At 38.1% G+C, this 14959-nt stretch overlaps 1 protein-coding gene across 10 annotated transcripts in view; it reads right to left on the bottom strand.

The window, feature by feature from the left end:
• Window positions 1-2764: 2764 nt before the first annotated feature.
• nbeaa (neurobeachin a) overlaps window positions 2765-14959 on the bottom strand; it is a 314222-nt gene continuing 302027 nt past the window's right edge. For 7 of the 10 annotated variants that reach the window (XM_049468902.1, XM_049468903.1, XM_049468907.1 and 4 more), the window contains 8 exons: window positions 13619-13811; window positions 13269-13340; window positions 12727-12882; window positions 11374-11544; window positions 9779-9880; window positions 8511-8707; window positions 7157-7308; window positions 2765-4937 (listed from right to left, as the gene is read on the bottom strand). In XM_049468902.1, coding sequence (XP_049324859.1) covers window positions 4847-4937; window positions 7157-7308; window positions 8511-8707; window positions 9779-9880; window positions 11374-11544; window positions 12727-12882; window positions 13269-13340; window positions 13619-13811 — 1134 coding nt within the window. In that variant the 3' untranslated portion in view covers window positions 2765-4846. The remainder of the gene's footprint in view (window positions 4938-7156; window positions 7309-8510; window positions 8708-9778; window positions 9881-11373; window positions 11545-12726; window positions 12883-13268; window positions 13341-13618; window positions 13812-14959) is intronic. The other 3 variants (XM_049468904.1, XM_049468910.1, XM_049468911.1) reach the window with 1 other exon arrangement.

Genomic DNA, 14959 nt, shown 5'->3' with positions numbered 1-14959 from the left:
TTTTGCATTTTCTTCATGAAGGTAATACCTGCTTTTTTGTTTAAGGCTACGTTCATTAGAGGTGGGACCGATCCCACACAATATCGGTATCGGAGCCGATATTGACGTAATTCGACGAATCGGATATCGGGTGAGTGCGGCCGATCCACTTACCGATCCATAATCCAGTCCACAGCTTGAGCTGGACAATTAATCCGCCTTAACGTTAAAATAAAACACATCCCTGATCCGGATTCCAGTTCCACAGTTTACCCTGAACCCTGAGTAAACTTTAGCTGTTTCTCTACAAAAAAAGTAAATTATATGGAGAGTTTTAACTTTGGAAACACTGTACAGCAGAACGGTACACGTAAAGTCAGGTAAACAGATTAACACCAGCAGTCTGTTAGCCTAGCTAGCATTAGCACTGAACTGACAGCAGCTGCATTTTGGCGTTGTAATCTATTATAACTACAGACTGGAGTAAACTATAGTCATAATCCACATATCCTATAAAACCACAGGATCTACAAACTATACTAACCAGCACAAACACACCCATCTGTTATTAAAAACAGAGATTAATTTAGTTCGGAAATATAGTTAGCATTGCCAGTTAGCTGTTAGCATCTCCATTAAGATCTGCAGTCTGTTAGCCTAGCTAGCAAATGCATTCCGGCATTGTGAATGTAATAAATAATTATTTCAAATGAACTACAGCCATAATCCACATCTAATATCAAACCACAGATCCTACCAACCCTAACCAGCACTAAGAAATCAATCTGTTATTTTAAAATAGTGATTAATTCAGCTCGGAAATACAGTTAGCACCGCCGGTTAGCTGTTAGCTATTGCAGCTAATCCTCTACGCTAACTGTCAAAATAAAAGTCTTCTGCACAACCGTTGCAAAAAATGCCCTGAATTTAATATTTAAAGTATTTAATATTTAACTTTTTTATATTTAATAAAAATTAAAACTTTCAATTTAAAAGGAAACTATTGTGTATTTGCATATAAAGTATGTCAAATAAATGACTTTTGATTGCATTTACATTAAATGCACTTGTGTATACTCTTCAAAGGGCTGTATGGTCTGTTTCAGCCTCATTATGTAACCTTATTCATAGTGCTATTAATAAACTAAAAGTATCGGTATTAGTATTGGTATTGGCAATTTTATTTCGGTATCGGATCGGAGCTGAAAAAGTGTATCGTCCCATCACTAACGTTCACGTTACCAGGCTAAAGTGACTCTAATCTGATTTTTTCATGGCTGTGTGAACATGCCAAATTGCAAATTTTTTTCGAGTCAGATTTGACTCCCTTTCATATGTGGTCTTAAATAAGATATGTATCCGATCCGTGGACATGCGACATGAGTGTGAACAGTCATCAAATTCATGCGTCTTTTTGCTTTTACGCATTAGCATTAGCGCTACGTGCTTCTCTCTCTTGGTGCAGCTGTGCAGTTATAGCTGCAAAAAAAAAACAGCAAAAGCAAACCGCCTGTCCTTTTTTCTCCTCCTGGATCTGAGCATGAACTTCAGAGCAGCTGTTTACTCTCCACTCCAGCAAAAGATGCTCCACATATGAGCTGCTAACTCATCCATTTCCCTTTATAAAGCTACGAGTCTCTCCTCTCTCTAATATGAGGGTTTTTGTTGTTGGTGAAGAAGGAGACGTTTATACAGGTATCAATGTGCAGCATGTGAGACAGTGTTTCAGGAACAGATTCTGTGTTCACATTACACACAGATACAGATCACCGACAAGATCCAGTCTGAACAGAAAATCAGATTTGTGCAATGTGGCTTATAATGTGAATATAGCCTAAGTCACAGAATATTGTGTGATTTATAACACTCCACAGCAGAAAGGGAAAAGTACAGCAGAGCTTCATCAGTGAGGAAGATATTTAACTATATATATATGTATACATATATATATATATATATATATATATATATATATATATATATATATATATATATATATATATATATATATATATATATGTATGTATACATATATATATACATATATTTATGTTTGTCTATCACTTAAAATGTCACTAAAATCCATCTGCGTTGTAAGGTGACATCAGAGACTGTAAAAAAAGATGGACGCCGTCTTGCCGTTCCCATTCATTCAATGAAAATGAAGCTAAAATCTTCCTCCATGTTGGCGATCCTGATACCCGAGTCTGCACAGTAGAGACCAGAGGAGGGAGAAAGACTGTGGAGAGACAGCCTACTCATTTAAATAACCCCGCCTCTGAGAGCTGCCTCGAGGTCACAGGCTGCTGAGCCGAGCGGAGCGGAGCTGACGACGGTCTGTTATTGGTCCCGCCCATTACCAGCCCTTTTACAATAACCTCACCTTTTTTAATAGAGCTGAATAATGTTTTAAAAAAACGAATTCTGTGGGGAAATAAAAATTTAACAATATAAGCAGAGGTTACACTAGCTGCTGCATTTAAATAATGGAGGTAGAATTACAGTATATTAGAAAAAAATGTGATTGAAAGTTGTTCTGTTTTAATATTGAAACCTATGGGGATGGGTGGAGTTACACAACTTTCTGAAACCGAACAGCAGGGGGCGCCCGACCTGTGGTGGCTTCACTTCTGAGAGACGATGCTCTGTCCAGCTATATACAGTCTATGGGTGACATAAATTAAAATATAAAAGCTCATAAATATAAATACTTTTGCAAGCCACTGTGTAATACCTCCACTACAGACAGACAGGCAGAGCAGGAAAAGGATCGGACACTGAGAGAGATGTTTTGGTTGGTTTTATTGTAAATACGACAAAAAGGAAACAATTTTATTTTACAGTTATTGATCTTTATATATTGGCATGAAGTAATATTTAAACATTTGAAGAGAGACCTCCTGTGAGGTTCTGGCTTATTCAAGTTGCAGCAAATGCATGAAACAGCAGATGGGGGAGCCAAGTTCATCAGGTAAGATTTGTACTCTAAATAAAACGTCCTTCTTTGACTTTTTCCACCAATAACTGTACCTCTCCTCTCTGCAAACGATACACAAAATAATAAATTAACATATGCAAATGATCAAATCCACCACACAAAATAAAAGAATGAAAATATTTAGCAAAATGTACAAATTAAAGCGAATGTACAGTACTAACCACTCACCTAAATCACAGACAGATCTGCCTCTGTCTCAGTCATATGCACACACCCAGCCAAGCACCAGGCAAAAATCAACAAATCAAACTCTTTGCATAATTTATTATTCATTTTTATGTAACTTCCAACTGACCTGTATCATTTACATCTTTGCGAGAAAAAAAAAAAAAGAGAATACATTAGATTTTTCGTATCGTTACGTAGATCAAAAAATATCGTTTTTCTTGTGGATTGGATGTGGACGAGGGAGAGGAGAAAAGAAACAGCATCATATTTAAGTGTATAATCTTCTCTAAACAGCTTAATACTCGTATAAACCAAGCTTCCCCTCCTCAAAAGCTATACGATTTTGATTTATAATAATAATAATTCTCTCCTGGCTACAAAGTTATGATATTGCTTACTGTGGTTGTGGTTGTACAACATAATCATCACACATGAATTTAATATTGATCAAATACAACAAACATCGATGCACAACTCATACAATGTAGGAGGGAAATGGGTCTAAATGTGGCTGTTGATCGAAAAATAAAATCGTTACACTGATAATAAATTATGGCATGTTATTGGTGCAAAGTGCCATTACAAAAAACTTCAACATGAATTTTTTTTTGATCATAAATAATGCGCAAACGTGTGTGTATGTGTGTGTGTGTGTGTGTGTGAGAGTGTGTGAGAGAGGGTTACTTTTCTTTTAACTTTTTTTTGTTCTTCACTCCTTTAAAGTCCCTCTTTTACATGCCTGTCTGCCCTAGCCATCACATTATGTACATATATGACAAAACAGTTACCAAATATACAAAGAGGAAAACAAAGCCTGTTTTCTGATCATCAGGACCTCATCTCCAGTGCACTGGCCGCACGCATCTCACGTCACCACCGCCATCGCCATCTTCAATATCTCATCATTATCTTCATCATCATCATCATCATCATTATCGCTGTCATCGTTATCTTTGTATGCGTCGTCATGTTTTTATTAATACACATTATTTTACATACAGCAGGTCTATAGTAAAGTAAAGGTGATTGGATCATCCATGGCGGCGTTGGGTGGGTGGGTGGGTGGGTCGGGGGGGTTCTCTCCTCAGAGTGAAGACCTGCTGGGCTGTGGTGAGGACACGTTTCATATTTACAGAGACTACCTACGCTCAGCCCGCGGCCCCAGGCTCTCCAGGCTCTCCTACCCCACCAACTAAAAGCAGAGGAAAGCAGCAGTGGTGGTGGTGGTGGTTGAGTTCAGTGCTGTTCGGTGGTCGGTCGGTCGGTCGGTTCAGAGTCTCTGAGGGGAACTGCAGTCTGAGGCTCGCTCTGCTCAGTCTGTGGTGGTGCTCAGGGTGGGCTGTGGGCGTGTTTATATGTTAATATGTTCACAGTTTGCAAAAGAGGATTTCAGGCAACCTATGTGGTACGGGAAGAAAATAACCAAAAACAACAAACAAGAAAAAAACCCCAAAAAAAACAGAAAGTCCTAAAGATCTAAGTTACAACAGAGATATAAGTCTTATTTTCAGTGTGATTTCTCTCGCTCTGACGATCCGCTCTATTCCAGAACTCGCTCGACTCGCTCTGCGGTTCCACAAACCTCTCTGACGGACTGGTGGAGCGTGAGTCAGTAGGAATACTCCCGGCTGATTCTGTGGCCAGCAGGCTGTAGACTAGCCCTTCTCTGTCCTCCTGCTCCTCCTCTCTCTGTGTCTGCTCTCAGTATCTGTTCTGGTGCTCATAGTGCCAGCGGTTAAAATCAATGTTGAACGCCACAATGCTGCCCGATGCCATTCCAGTGATTAGAGTTCTGCAGAGAGAGAGAGAGTGATAGAAAACAGTCAATAAACCCAAATCTTTACATGCTTCACTAAATTATACACTGCTAATTACAGTGGTATTTTCATAATTTTCCTTTATAAATCATTGGTTGTTCAGATCAGCAATTTCAGTTAAATATATCTTATAGCAGAAGAACACAGTGATATTTGAGAAGTTAAATGATTTACAGTTTATAGGATTTACAGAAAGTGTGCAATAATTATTTAAACTAAATTAGGCAAGTGCAAAAATGTGGACATCCCAACAGAACAAATACATCAATATTTAGTAGATCCTCCTTTTGCAGAAATAACAGCCTCTAAACGCTTCCTATAGTTTCCAATGAGAGTCTGGCTTCCAGTACCTGCACTGATCACACAGCCCCACAGCATGATGAACCACCACCACATTTTATTGTGAGGAGCAGTTAAATGTTTGTCTTGGAATGCTGTGTTATTTTTCTGCCATGCATACCCCCTCCAAATATCTTAATTTTAGCTTCATCAGTCCACAGAACCTTATTCCAAAATGAAGATGGCTTCTCCAAAAGTGCTTTAGCTTTAGCATACCTCAAGCGACTCTGTTTGTGGCGTGTGCTTAGAAAAGGCTTTTTCTGTATTAATTACTCTCCCATACAGCCTCTCCTTGTGTAAAGTGAGCTGAATAGTGTAAAGATATACAGATAGACTGCATCTGCAGTAAGGTGATGAGGTTGTAGGTCTTTGGTCTGTGGTTGTGGTTGACTATGACTGATCTCACCATCCCTCTCCTCTGCTTATCTGAGATTTTTCTTGTTCTGACACTTTGGACCTTAACTAGAACTGTTCCTGTGGTCTTCCATGTACCTCACAGTGGAAACTGACAGCTGAAATCTCTGAGATATAAAACTTCTGATCCGAACAAGCAATGATTTATAAAGGAAAATCATGAAAATTAACAGGGGTGCCTAAACTTTTTATACCAATGTAAATTACAAGAACACGTATTAATCCGAATATAGTATCAACACAATTTAACTTCTGGGATATCCATTCACCCCCAGCATTTTAAAATACACTGCTTTAAGCCGATGCTCCCCACAGTCTTACAGTGCAAGCTGAGGGCCCTGCTATTTAAAACAGGACACTGACTACCTTGAGGTAGTTCTTGGTAGAACTGGCAGATGCACCACTAGACCACTAAAACATATTCTGGTTTGTTTAACATATTTTTGTACTACATTTGACTTATAATTACTGTGATACTTAAAGAGTATCTGAAGTCCTTTTATAACATTTGGTAAATATTTTACAGTCTTATGCAAAGGGATTGGCATAATGACACATTTTGTCGATTTTCTAATTAAAAATAAAACTAAAAATAAATTCTATACGCCAACTTACTCATATAAAACCATTTTTTTTTTCAGATTTTAGACACAATTTCCTGTTGCGACAAATTTTAACATCTGGTATGTGATCTATGTTTTATTGTAAAGAAAATATACCAAATCTACAAATCATGCAAATCATTGCATTGTATTTAAAAAAAACTTATACTTTATATTATAAAAAATAAGTAAATTATAAAAAAAAACATATCATTTTATTTATATAATTAATAATAATTAAAAGCAGTGCCAACTTGACTTGCACTTTAAAAAATGCTATTTTTTAACAGCCATAGAATGCAAAATAACAAGTTAAGGTACCTGATAAAAGCTTTTCTGCTCAACAGTTGAATCACATAATAAATGATAATTTTGCGGAAATTACTGGCAACAAAGAAATAAGGGTAACACTTTATAATAACTTTCATTAATATATATAGATGTGAACAAAGCATTAGTTCATCAGAATTTAAACATTAACAAATTCTCACACATGACCCTTATTTATCAGTATGGATATTCATATTAAAAATGTTAGCAAATCATCATTAGCTCATCAGAATTTAAACATTAATAAATCGCTAGTAAATGTAAATTTTAAACCGGGCAAATGTTCATCAATTGCAGTTCATGTTGCCACTGCATTAATTAGTATTTAGAAATGTGATAGCAACTTTTTAGTTTTTTAAAATGTGAAAAATAACAATTATTAATCATTAGCTAATGGTACATTAATGAAAGTTATTATAAAGTGTTACTGAAATAAGCTTAGCTAATTCCGTCATAACATGCTTATCCTGAGCATCAGTGATATCTTGAGGGAACTTGATGTTTCTCACCTCTGGTCATGAGATAAGTCCATGGCTCTAATGCCTGCGTCACATCCAGGGTAAATATAGAGCTGTTTGAAGTCACAGGCCTGCCACACCTCCACCACACCGTTATCTCCTCCTGTCACCAGGTTCTGCCCATCACTGCTCAGCAGGATCGCCTGAGACACACACACACACACACACACACACACACGGTTAGTAAAGACCAACCACTGATGAGTTAAACACAGTCATTACAAGTTGTGATGGGCTGCTGATCTGATTCCAATCAAGAGTTCATCTCCTTACAGTATTTATTTAGTTTATTTAGCGATAGTAATACTGTTTGTAATACTATTATCATTATTCATTCAATTCAATTTTATTTATATAGCGCTTTTTACAACAAAGGTCGTCACAAAGCCGCTTTACAGGGAGAAACAGGTCCACGCCTCTTATGAGCAGCACCACAGAGATGCCAAATTTTATGGGACACAGTGGCAAGAAAAAACTCTGTTTAACCCTTGTGTGGTGTTCGGGTCTGTGGGACCCGCTTTCATTTTTCATCAAATGATAAAAAAAAAAAAAAAAAAAAAAAAAACATTTTCTAACTCAAACTCATTGGCATTGGCTCATTTTTTGTGAAAAACATATATCAAAACACATTTTCGATAAGCACACACTGTACACCCCCCCCCCCACACACACATACATACATATTACATACAGTATGTATGTATGTTGCGTCATTTGTAAATTTGAAACTAAACAAATTTTCTACTCATATCTTGAGTTTAATTCATTTTCTTTTACATTTTATTAAAAAACTAATAAAAAAAAGAGTAGCACTTTTTAAAAGAAATGTAACATAAGAAAGGTAAAGGGCAAATATTAACCATGTAAGCTGTTTATATTGCTTGTAATTTAGGTGAAGCGAGCATGTGTAAAGCATTTTAATGTAGAATTGCTTAATTTTGCTGAATTAAATACAAGTAACAAAGTAAACGAGTAACAAAAATATGAACACCACACAAGGGTTAAGAGGAAGAAACCTTGGAAGGAACAAAGACTCAGTCAGAGGAACCCATCCTACTCGGGTCGACCCGCTCAGTACAAACAAAAAACAAACAACAAACAAATAACAGAACAAAACATACAGAGAATGAGCTATAGCTAATGCAACAGGTACTGATTTATGAATATAAGAATTTGATGGGCACAAATTATAGAGCTATGGCTAATACAGAATCAGATACTGAGTGTGTTAATGTTAATGTTAATGAGTGCAGGGTTGCAGAGCTACACTGATTGATGTTTGTTAGTACTGTGCTTAAGGTTAGATTATAACGCTGAAACAGTGTTGTGAGTGTTTTGCTCTTACTCTAGAGGAGTCGTTGACTTCCATCTGAGCGAGGAGTTTTCCGTTAATGCTGAAGTTACAGAAGCGCCCCCTCTCATAGTAGATGATGCAGTGGCCCTCGCTGGACACAGAGATCAGTCGCGGCCGCACACAGTTCTCCGGCCCCTCCAGAGCCCTCAGCAGGTCTCCCGTGATGGTGTGCACCAAACACGGCCCCTCTGTAGTGAAATCAACACAAACACAACATAAATGCAGCTTAAAACACTTCACAAACTAAAAAAACATGTGTACTAACTATAATAATAATATGGAGTATTATGGTAGTAGAAGGTAGTTAGTTAGAGGTGTTAGGAGAGTAAGTGCTCTTTGAAGAGCTCTGTCTTCAGGAGTTTATTAAAGATAGTGAGAGATTCTCCTGATCTGGTAGTAGAAGGTAGTTAGTTAGAGGTGTTAGGAGAGTGAGTGCTCTTTGAAGAGCTCTGTCTTCAGGAGTTTATTAAAGAAAGGAGAGATTCTCCTGATCTGGTAGTAGAAGGTAGTTAGTTAGAGGTGTTAGGAGAGTAAGTGCTCTTTGAAGAGCTCAGTCTTCAGGAGTTTATTAAAGATAGTGAGAGATTCTCCTGATCTGGTAGTAGAAGGTAGTTAGTTAGAGGTGTTAGGAGAGTAAGAGCTCTTTGAAGAGCTCTGTCTTCAGGAGTTTATTAAAGATAGTGAGAGATTCTCCTGATCTGGTAGTAGAAGGTAGTTAGTTAGAGGTGTTAGGAGAGTAAGTGCTCTTTGAAGAGCTCTGTCTTCAGGAGTTTATTAAAGATAGTGAGAGATTCTCCTGATCTGGTAGTAGAAGGTAGTTAGTTAGAGGTGTTAGGAGAGTAAGAGCTCTTTGAAGAGCTCTGTCTTCAGGAGTTTATTAAAGATAGTGAGAGATTCTCCTGATCTGGTAGTAGAAGGTAGTTAGTTAGAGGTGTTAGGAGAGTAAGTGCTCTTTGAAGAGCTCTGTCTTCAGGAGTTTATTAAAGATAGTGAGAGATTCTCCTGATCTGGTAGTAGAAGGTAGTTAGTTAGAGGTGTTAGGAGAGTAAGTGCTCTTTGAAGAGCTCTGTCTTCAGGAGTTTATTAAAGATAGTGAGAGATTCTCCTGATCTGGTAGTAGAAGGTAGTTAGTTAGAGGTGTTAGGAGAGTAAGTGCTCTTTGAAGAGCTCTGTCTTCAGGGGTTTATTAAAGATTACACAAAAGTTTATACAAAAGTACCTGGAGTTTATAAAGTAAGAGCAGTGTTATTTGAACTGACCTTTGGCTCCACTGATGACGAGTCCCAGCTCAGCACACACGGACACACACACCACCTCATGATCGTGACCGGTCAGCACTGCTCGGGGAGCTGGATAATCACCTAAACACAAGCAAGCACACACTCAGAGCCAGACAGAACAATTACCAAACAAACAGCTCTGATTCCCTGACTGCAGTAAACACACGCTCATGCTGAACGTGCCTCTGCTTTCAGCGCATTCATTAATAAACATGCAAATCTTATTCATTAGCATATTTTAGTGTTCATGAATTGTTTGTAAAACAGCATTTCTCAGTAAAACTATTGGTCGTTTCTTATCTTTATGTCTTAAGGATGCACATTGGTGCTCAGGTCCTCGGTTAACTTTAATCTATATTAGGATATTCTATAGGTTTCATCAAAGAATTATGAATATAAAATGATTTAGGCCAAGCAGTGACTATATTTTAATAAAACTTTATACACTTACAGTAGTGCTGTGCGATATGAGGATAAATATTGTTTATATATAATTTCTACAGTAATTTGATAAATTATTCATGCATATTTATAAAGTAGGCTATAATAAAATGTATTGGTGTTAGGGTTGGGTTTCTATCATGGTTTTCTATTTTTGGTGAGGTACACGGTGCTGTGTTGTGTATTTTAACATTTAATTATTTCACTAGAACCGCCATGCTGCCGCTGATCCTTCTGTTCTATAGGTGCTGCGTCTCATAGCGCTGCTGCTAAAGCTTTATATTCTGTCTTTAAGCTGCTGCTTTGAGTGTTCACCATTTCATTTTGATCTTTTAGAATTCGTTAGATTAGATTTCTTTTAGCATTTTGAGCTTAGTTTAGATTAGTTTTCCTATTTCATATCTATTTTTCTGTTTTTATTAAATGTTGTAATTAGCTTATTAGCTTCTTCAGTATGTCACAAAAGGGAATACACCCCTTATATTTTTGTCCGTATCTTTTACATGACAACAACCTTCAGACTGGGTGATACGGGGCAAAATTTCCCATAATTTGGCCTATTAGACAAATATAAATTTACACTGCAAAAACCTAAATCTTAGCAAGTGAAATTTTCTAGATTTAAGGCAATAAATCTTATTTTCTTCTCTGATAAGACTTTTTGTCTTACTAAGCATTGTGTGTAAGTGTTCGATTATTTTGCTTATTTTAGGGATAATTATCTTAATCATTCTTACTTAGAATTTGTACCTTATTTTAAGTCATTTGAACTCAAAATAAACACAATCAAGCAGCAATCAAGTTATTCTGATTCTTGTGTTCAAAAACAGTGACTTTTGCTTGATTTAGGTGTTACTTCACTCATTTCGAGACTTTGCCATTGCTTTTTGTAAGAAATCTTACTAAGAAAATTTTGCTTACCCCATTGGCAGATTTTTATTTGCTTAATATACATATATTTGTCTTAATTTGCATATATTTTGTCTATTTTTGCCAATGGATTTTTTGCAGTGTACATTTTAACACACTAGCTCAGACTAGATATTACTTTGTATAGCACCAATGTCTTAAAGTTCTTTATTAACGCTGTAATCAGAAATGAAGCTTCTTTATTGTGGGGTCTGTGAACTCACTGTTGTTTGGATTGTCTCCGATGATGTGGTGCCGCCCACTCCAGTACCACAGCAGCAGCGTGGCGTCTCGAGAGCCGGACACGATATAGCAGTCTCCCCCGATGTAGGATTCAGACCGGGCCAGACACGTCACCACGTCCCAGTGACCAAACACTATCTGAGTCAGTTTACCTGAGGACACAGCCAAGCAGCAGTCACAATCACACACACACACACACACACACACTTTACAATTACAGCAGCCTGAGCTCGACTGCAGCTAAGCATTGTCTCTATACAGGCTTTATATTGAACCTCATAAGATCTGAACTCCTGCATGGCATGCATTTTTATTTTACTTTGCTATTTAGGCTAATTGACACCTGATTAGGGTAACTAGTAATGCCCCAACACACCAGGAGGGTGAAGACTAACACATGCTTCCTCTGATACATGTGAAGTCAGCCACCGCTTCTTTTCGAGCTGCTGCTGATGCTGTAGCATTACCGAGCAGCATCACAGCGCTAACGCTCGGAGGAAAGCGCAGCGACTCGGTTCTGATACTTCAGCACACAGACGCCCTGTGCTGCAGACATCACCCTAGGAGTGATGTGGGGAGAGAGCGCCATCTACTGTACCCACCCGGAGGGGGCAGGGCCAATTGTGCTCCCTCTGAGCGCCGGCAGCTTGATGGTAAAGCTGCATGAGCGGAGGTTCAAACCTGCGACCTCCTGCTCATAGTGTCAGCGCTTTAGACCACTGGACCACTCGGCGCCCCAGGACTTTAATTTTATATTTCGATAGAACACAATGAAGTCTCAATTAGTAATGATGTGCCAAACTTTTTACTTTGTGCCTTTTTTTGCCTTAGTGCAAAACAAAAGTAAAAAACAAACATTTACTATTCATTTAAATTTCGGAACAAAATCAAAATTGTAACATGTTACTCTTTAGCCACCACTAGGTGACAGTATAATGGCCAAAAACCCAAAATCTGATGTCCACACGTGTGGACGCCAGGTCCTAAGAGAGGGTTAAAACAGTACTGTGCCTAGTGAGTAAGCAAAAGAGACACATTCATATTGTCGCTGTGCTATGAAAAACACTTATCTCCATTTTTGTTGATTTTTAGTTTACTACATAATTTGAACACACAAACTGTTCCTCATACTGTGCCAAAATTTCTTGATGAACGGACCAATAGAAGCTCTTCAAAATAACCTGAAATAAACTCTTTTTACATTGACTTCCATTGAAAGTTTACAAGGATTTTTCTCTCTCCTGTAATGTTGCTGTTTTGGAGATAAATGTTTTTTTTATTGCACAGCGACAATATTTAAACACTTATAAACATGAACATTAACATATACACACCCGTTTCTGTGGAGTACACCCGGAAACTCTTGTCCCAGAAGCCGCAGACCAGAATATAGCGATTGTCAGCAGTGACCACGAAACAGTGTGTGTTAATCTGAATGCTCTGGTCCACCAGGTCAGTGATCTGCCTCTTATTCACTCCAGAGTTATTAGCTGTGATTATTAAAAACACGAGAAACACAATAAGAAATTACACTCTCTACATTAACTATAATACGCTTAATTAATGTTGATACTTTACAGAATATCATGGTAGTTCTGTTAAAGTCTGCAATCACAGCATAAATGCAGACATTTGCTCTACAAATAAGATTTGTAAATGAATAATAAAACTAAGACAACAAACAATATAAAAGAGGATTTGGATTTAGCTAGGAAACAAAACAGTTTTAAAAAGAACAGAACAGAAATGGTTTACAAAATGAGAAAACTATAATACAATTTTTGTGCAATATTACAAAAATCATTTAAGGACAAAACAAACTAAATTAAATTAAATTAAAATTAATTAAAATTAAAATCAGCAGCTCCATTTTTACCTATCAGAGGATCCATCTCAATGGGTAGATGATGAGCCTGCTCCAGAGAGTATCCTGGGGCTCCCCTGAGACCTAGAAATATGATCAAATAAAAAACGAATATTAAAGTATAGTAAAAAAGTGAGTACAGACTTGTGTACTTGTCTACTGAGAAACGGCCAGTAAATCTTTATAATAATAATAATAATAGGCTAAGATATGTGTCAAATAGGTATAAACATAGATTTTTTTTTACGTAATGTGATGTATGATGTATGATGTCTATTGAGCTCAGAAGTTTAAGCTTAAGCCTGGCACCGCTGACTATATTAGGGGTGGTAAGCTGTGCCAGGGCGGGTGTTGGCACTCACCGACAGTGTTGTGCCAGCGGTTTACAGCAAACAGGCGGCTGCAGGTGACCGTGACGGCCGCAGGAACGCTCAGGTGAGGTAATGTGTTTGCAGCCACGTGCGTCACCGGAGAGTTGGAGGGGAACTTCAGGACCATGATCACATCCTGCTGCATCTGATCCTTAAACATGAGCGGACTCTGAGGAAGGAAACACTGATGAAAAGAAAGAGAGCGAGGCAGACGGACAGAGAGAGAGCGAGAGAGAGAGAGCGAGAGAGACGCAGCCAGAGAGGAAGAGGAGGAGGTGAGGAGGAAGAGGGGAGAGGAGGAAGGAAGGATGAAGGAAAAAGAGGAAGGAGAGAGGTATGTTAAAGTGGAACAATTGGAGGTAAGGAGGAGGAGCTACAGGGGATCAGGACGGGGGCGGGGGGAGGGATTAGGTCTGAGTTGGGTTAAAAGAAGGAAGGTTTTGGCTGCTGCTCTAATCTGAGAGTACACTGGTACACTGTATTAACAGTAAAACATATACAGTCATAAGAAAAATACAATACAGAAAGAAGCCATTTCTGCAAACACGCCACAAAAGTCGAAAAGGCAAAAGCATACCTCAGGCGACTCTGTTTGTGGCGTGCTTGCAGAAATGGCTTCTTTCGCATCACTCTCCCATACAGCTTCTCCTTGTGTAAAGTGCGCTGTATTGTTGAGTGATGCACAGTGACACCATCTGCAGCAAGATGATGCTGCAGCTCTTTGGAGGTGGTCTGTGGATTGTCCTTGACTGTTCTCACCATTCTTCTTCTCTGCCTTTCTGATATTTTTCTTGGCCTGCCACTTCTGGGCTTAACAAGAACTGTCCCTGTGCTCTTCCATCTCCTTACTATGTTCCTCACAGTGGAAACTGACAGGTTAAATCTCTGAGACAACTTTTTTTATCCTTCCCCTGAACAACTATGTTGAACAATCTTTGTTTTTAGATCATTTGAGAGTTGTTTTGATGAGCCCATGATGCCGCTCTTCAGAGGAGATTCAAATAGGAGAACAACTTGCAATTGGCCACCTTAAATCCCTTTTCTCATGATTGGATACACCTGGCTATGAAGTTCAAAGCTCAATGAGGTTACCAAACCAATTTTGTGCTTCAGTAAGTCAGTAAAACGTAGTTAGGAGTATTTAAATCAATAAAATGATAAGGGTGCACATACTTTTGCACCGGTCAAATGTTGGTTTAATGCATGTTGCACATTTTCTGTTAGTACAATAAACCTCATTTCAATCCTGAAATATTACTGCGTCCATCAGTTATTAGATATATCAAACTGAAATGGCTGCTGCAAACACCCAAATATTTACAACTAAAAATG

The sequence above is a fragment of the Astyanax mexicanus genome, chromosome 20 (assembly GCF_023375975.1).
Source record: "Astyanax mexicanus isolate ESR-SI-001 chromosome 20, AstMex3_surface, whole genome shotgun sequence".
Lineage (NCBI taxonomy): Eukaryota > Metazoa > Chordata > Actinopteri > Characiformes > Acestrorhamphidae > Astyanax > Astyanax mexicanus.
Note: the sequence above shows the minus strand (reverse complement) of the source record. Positions and strands in the feature narration are given on the sequence as shown.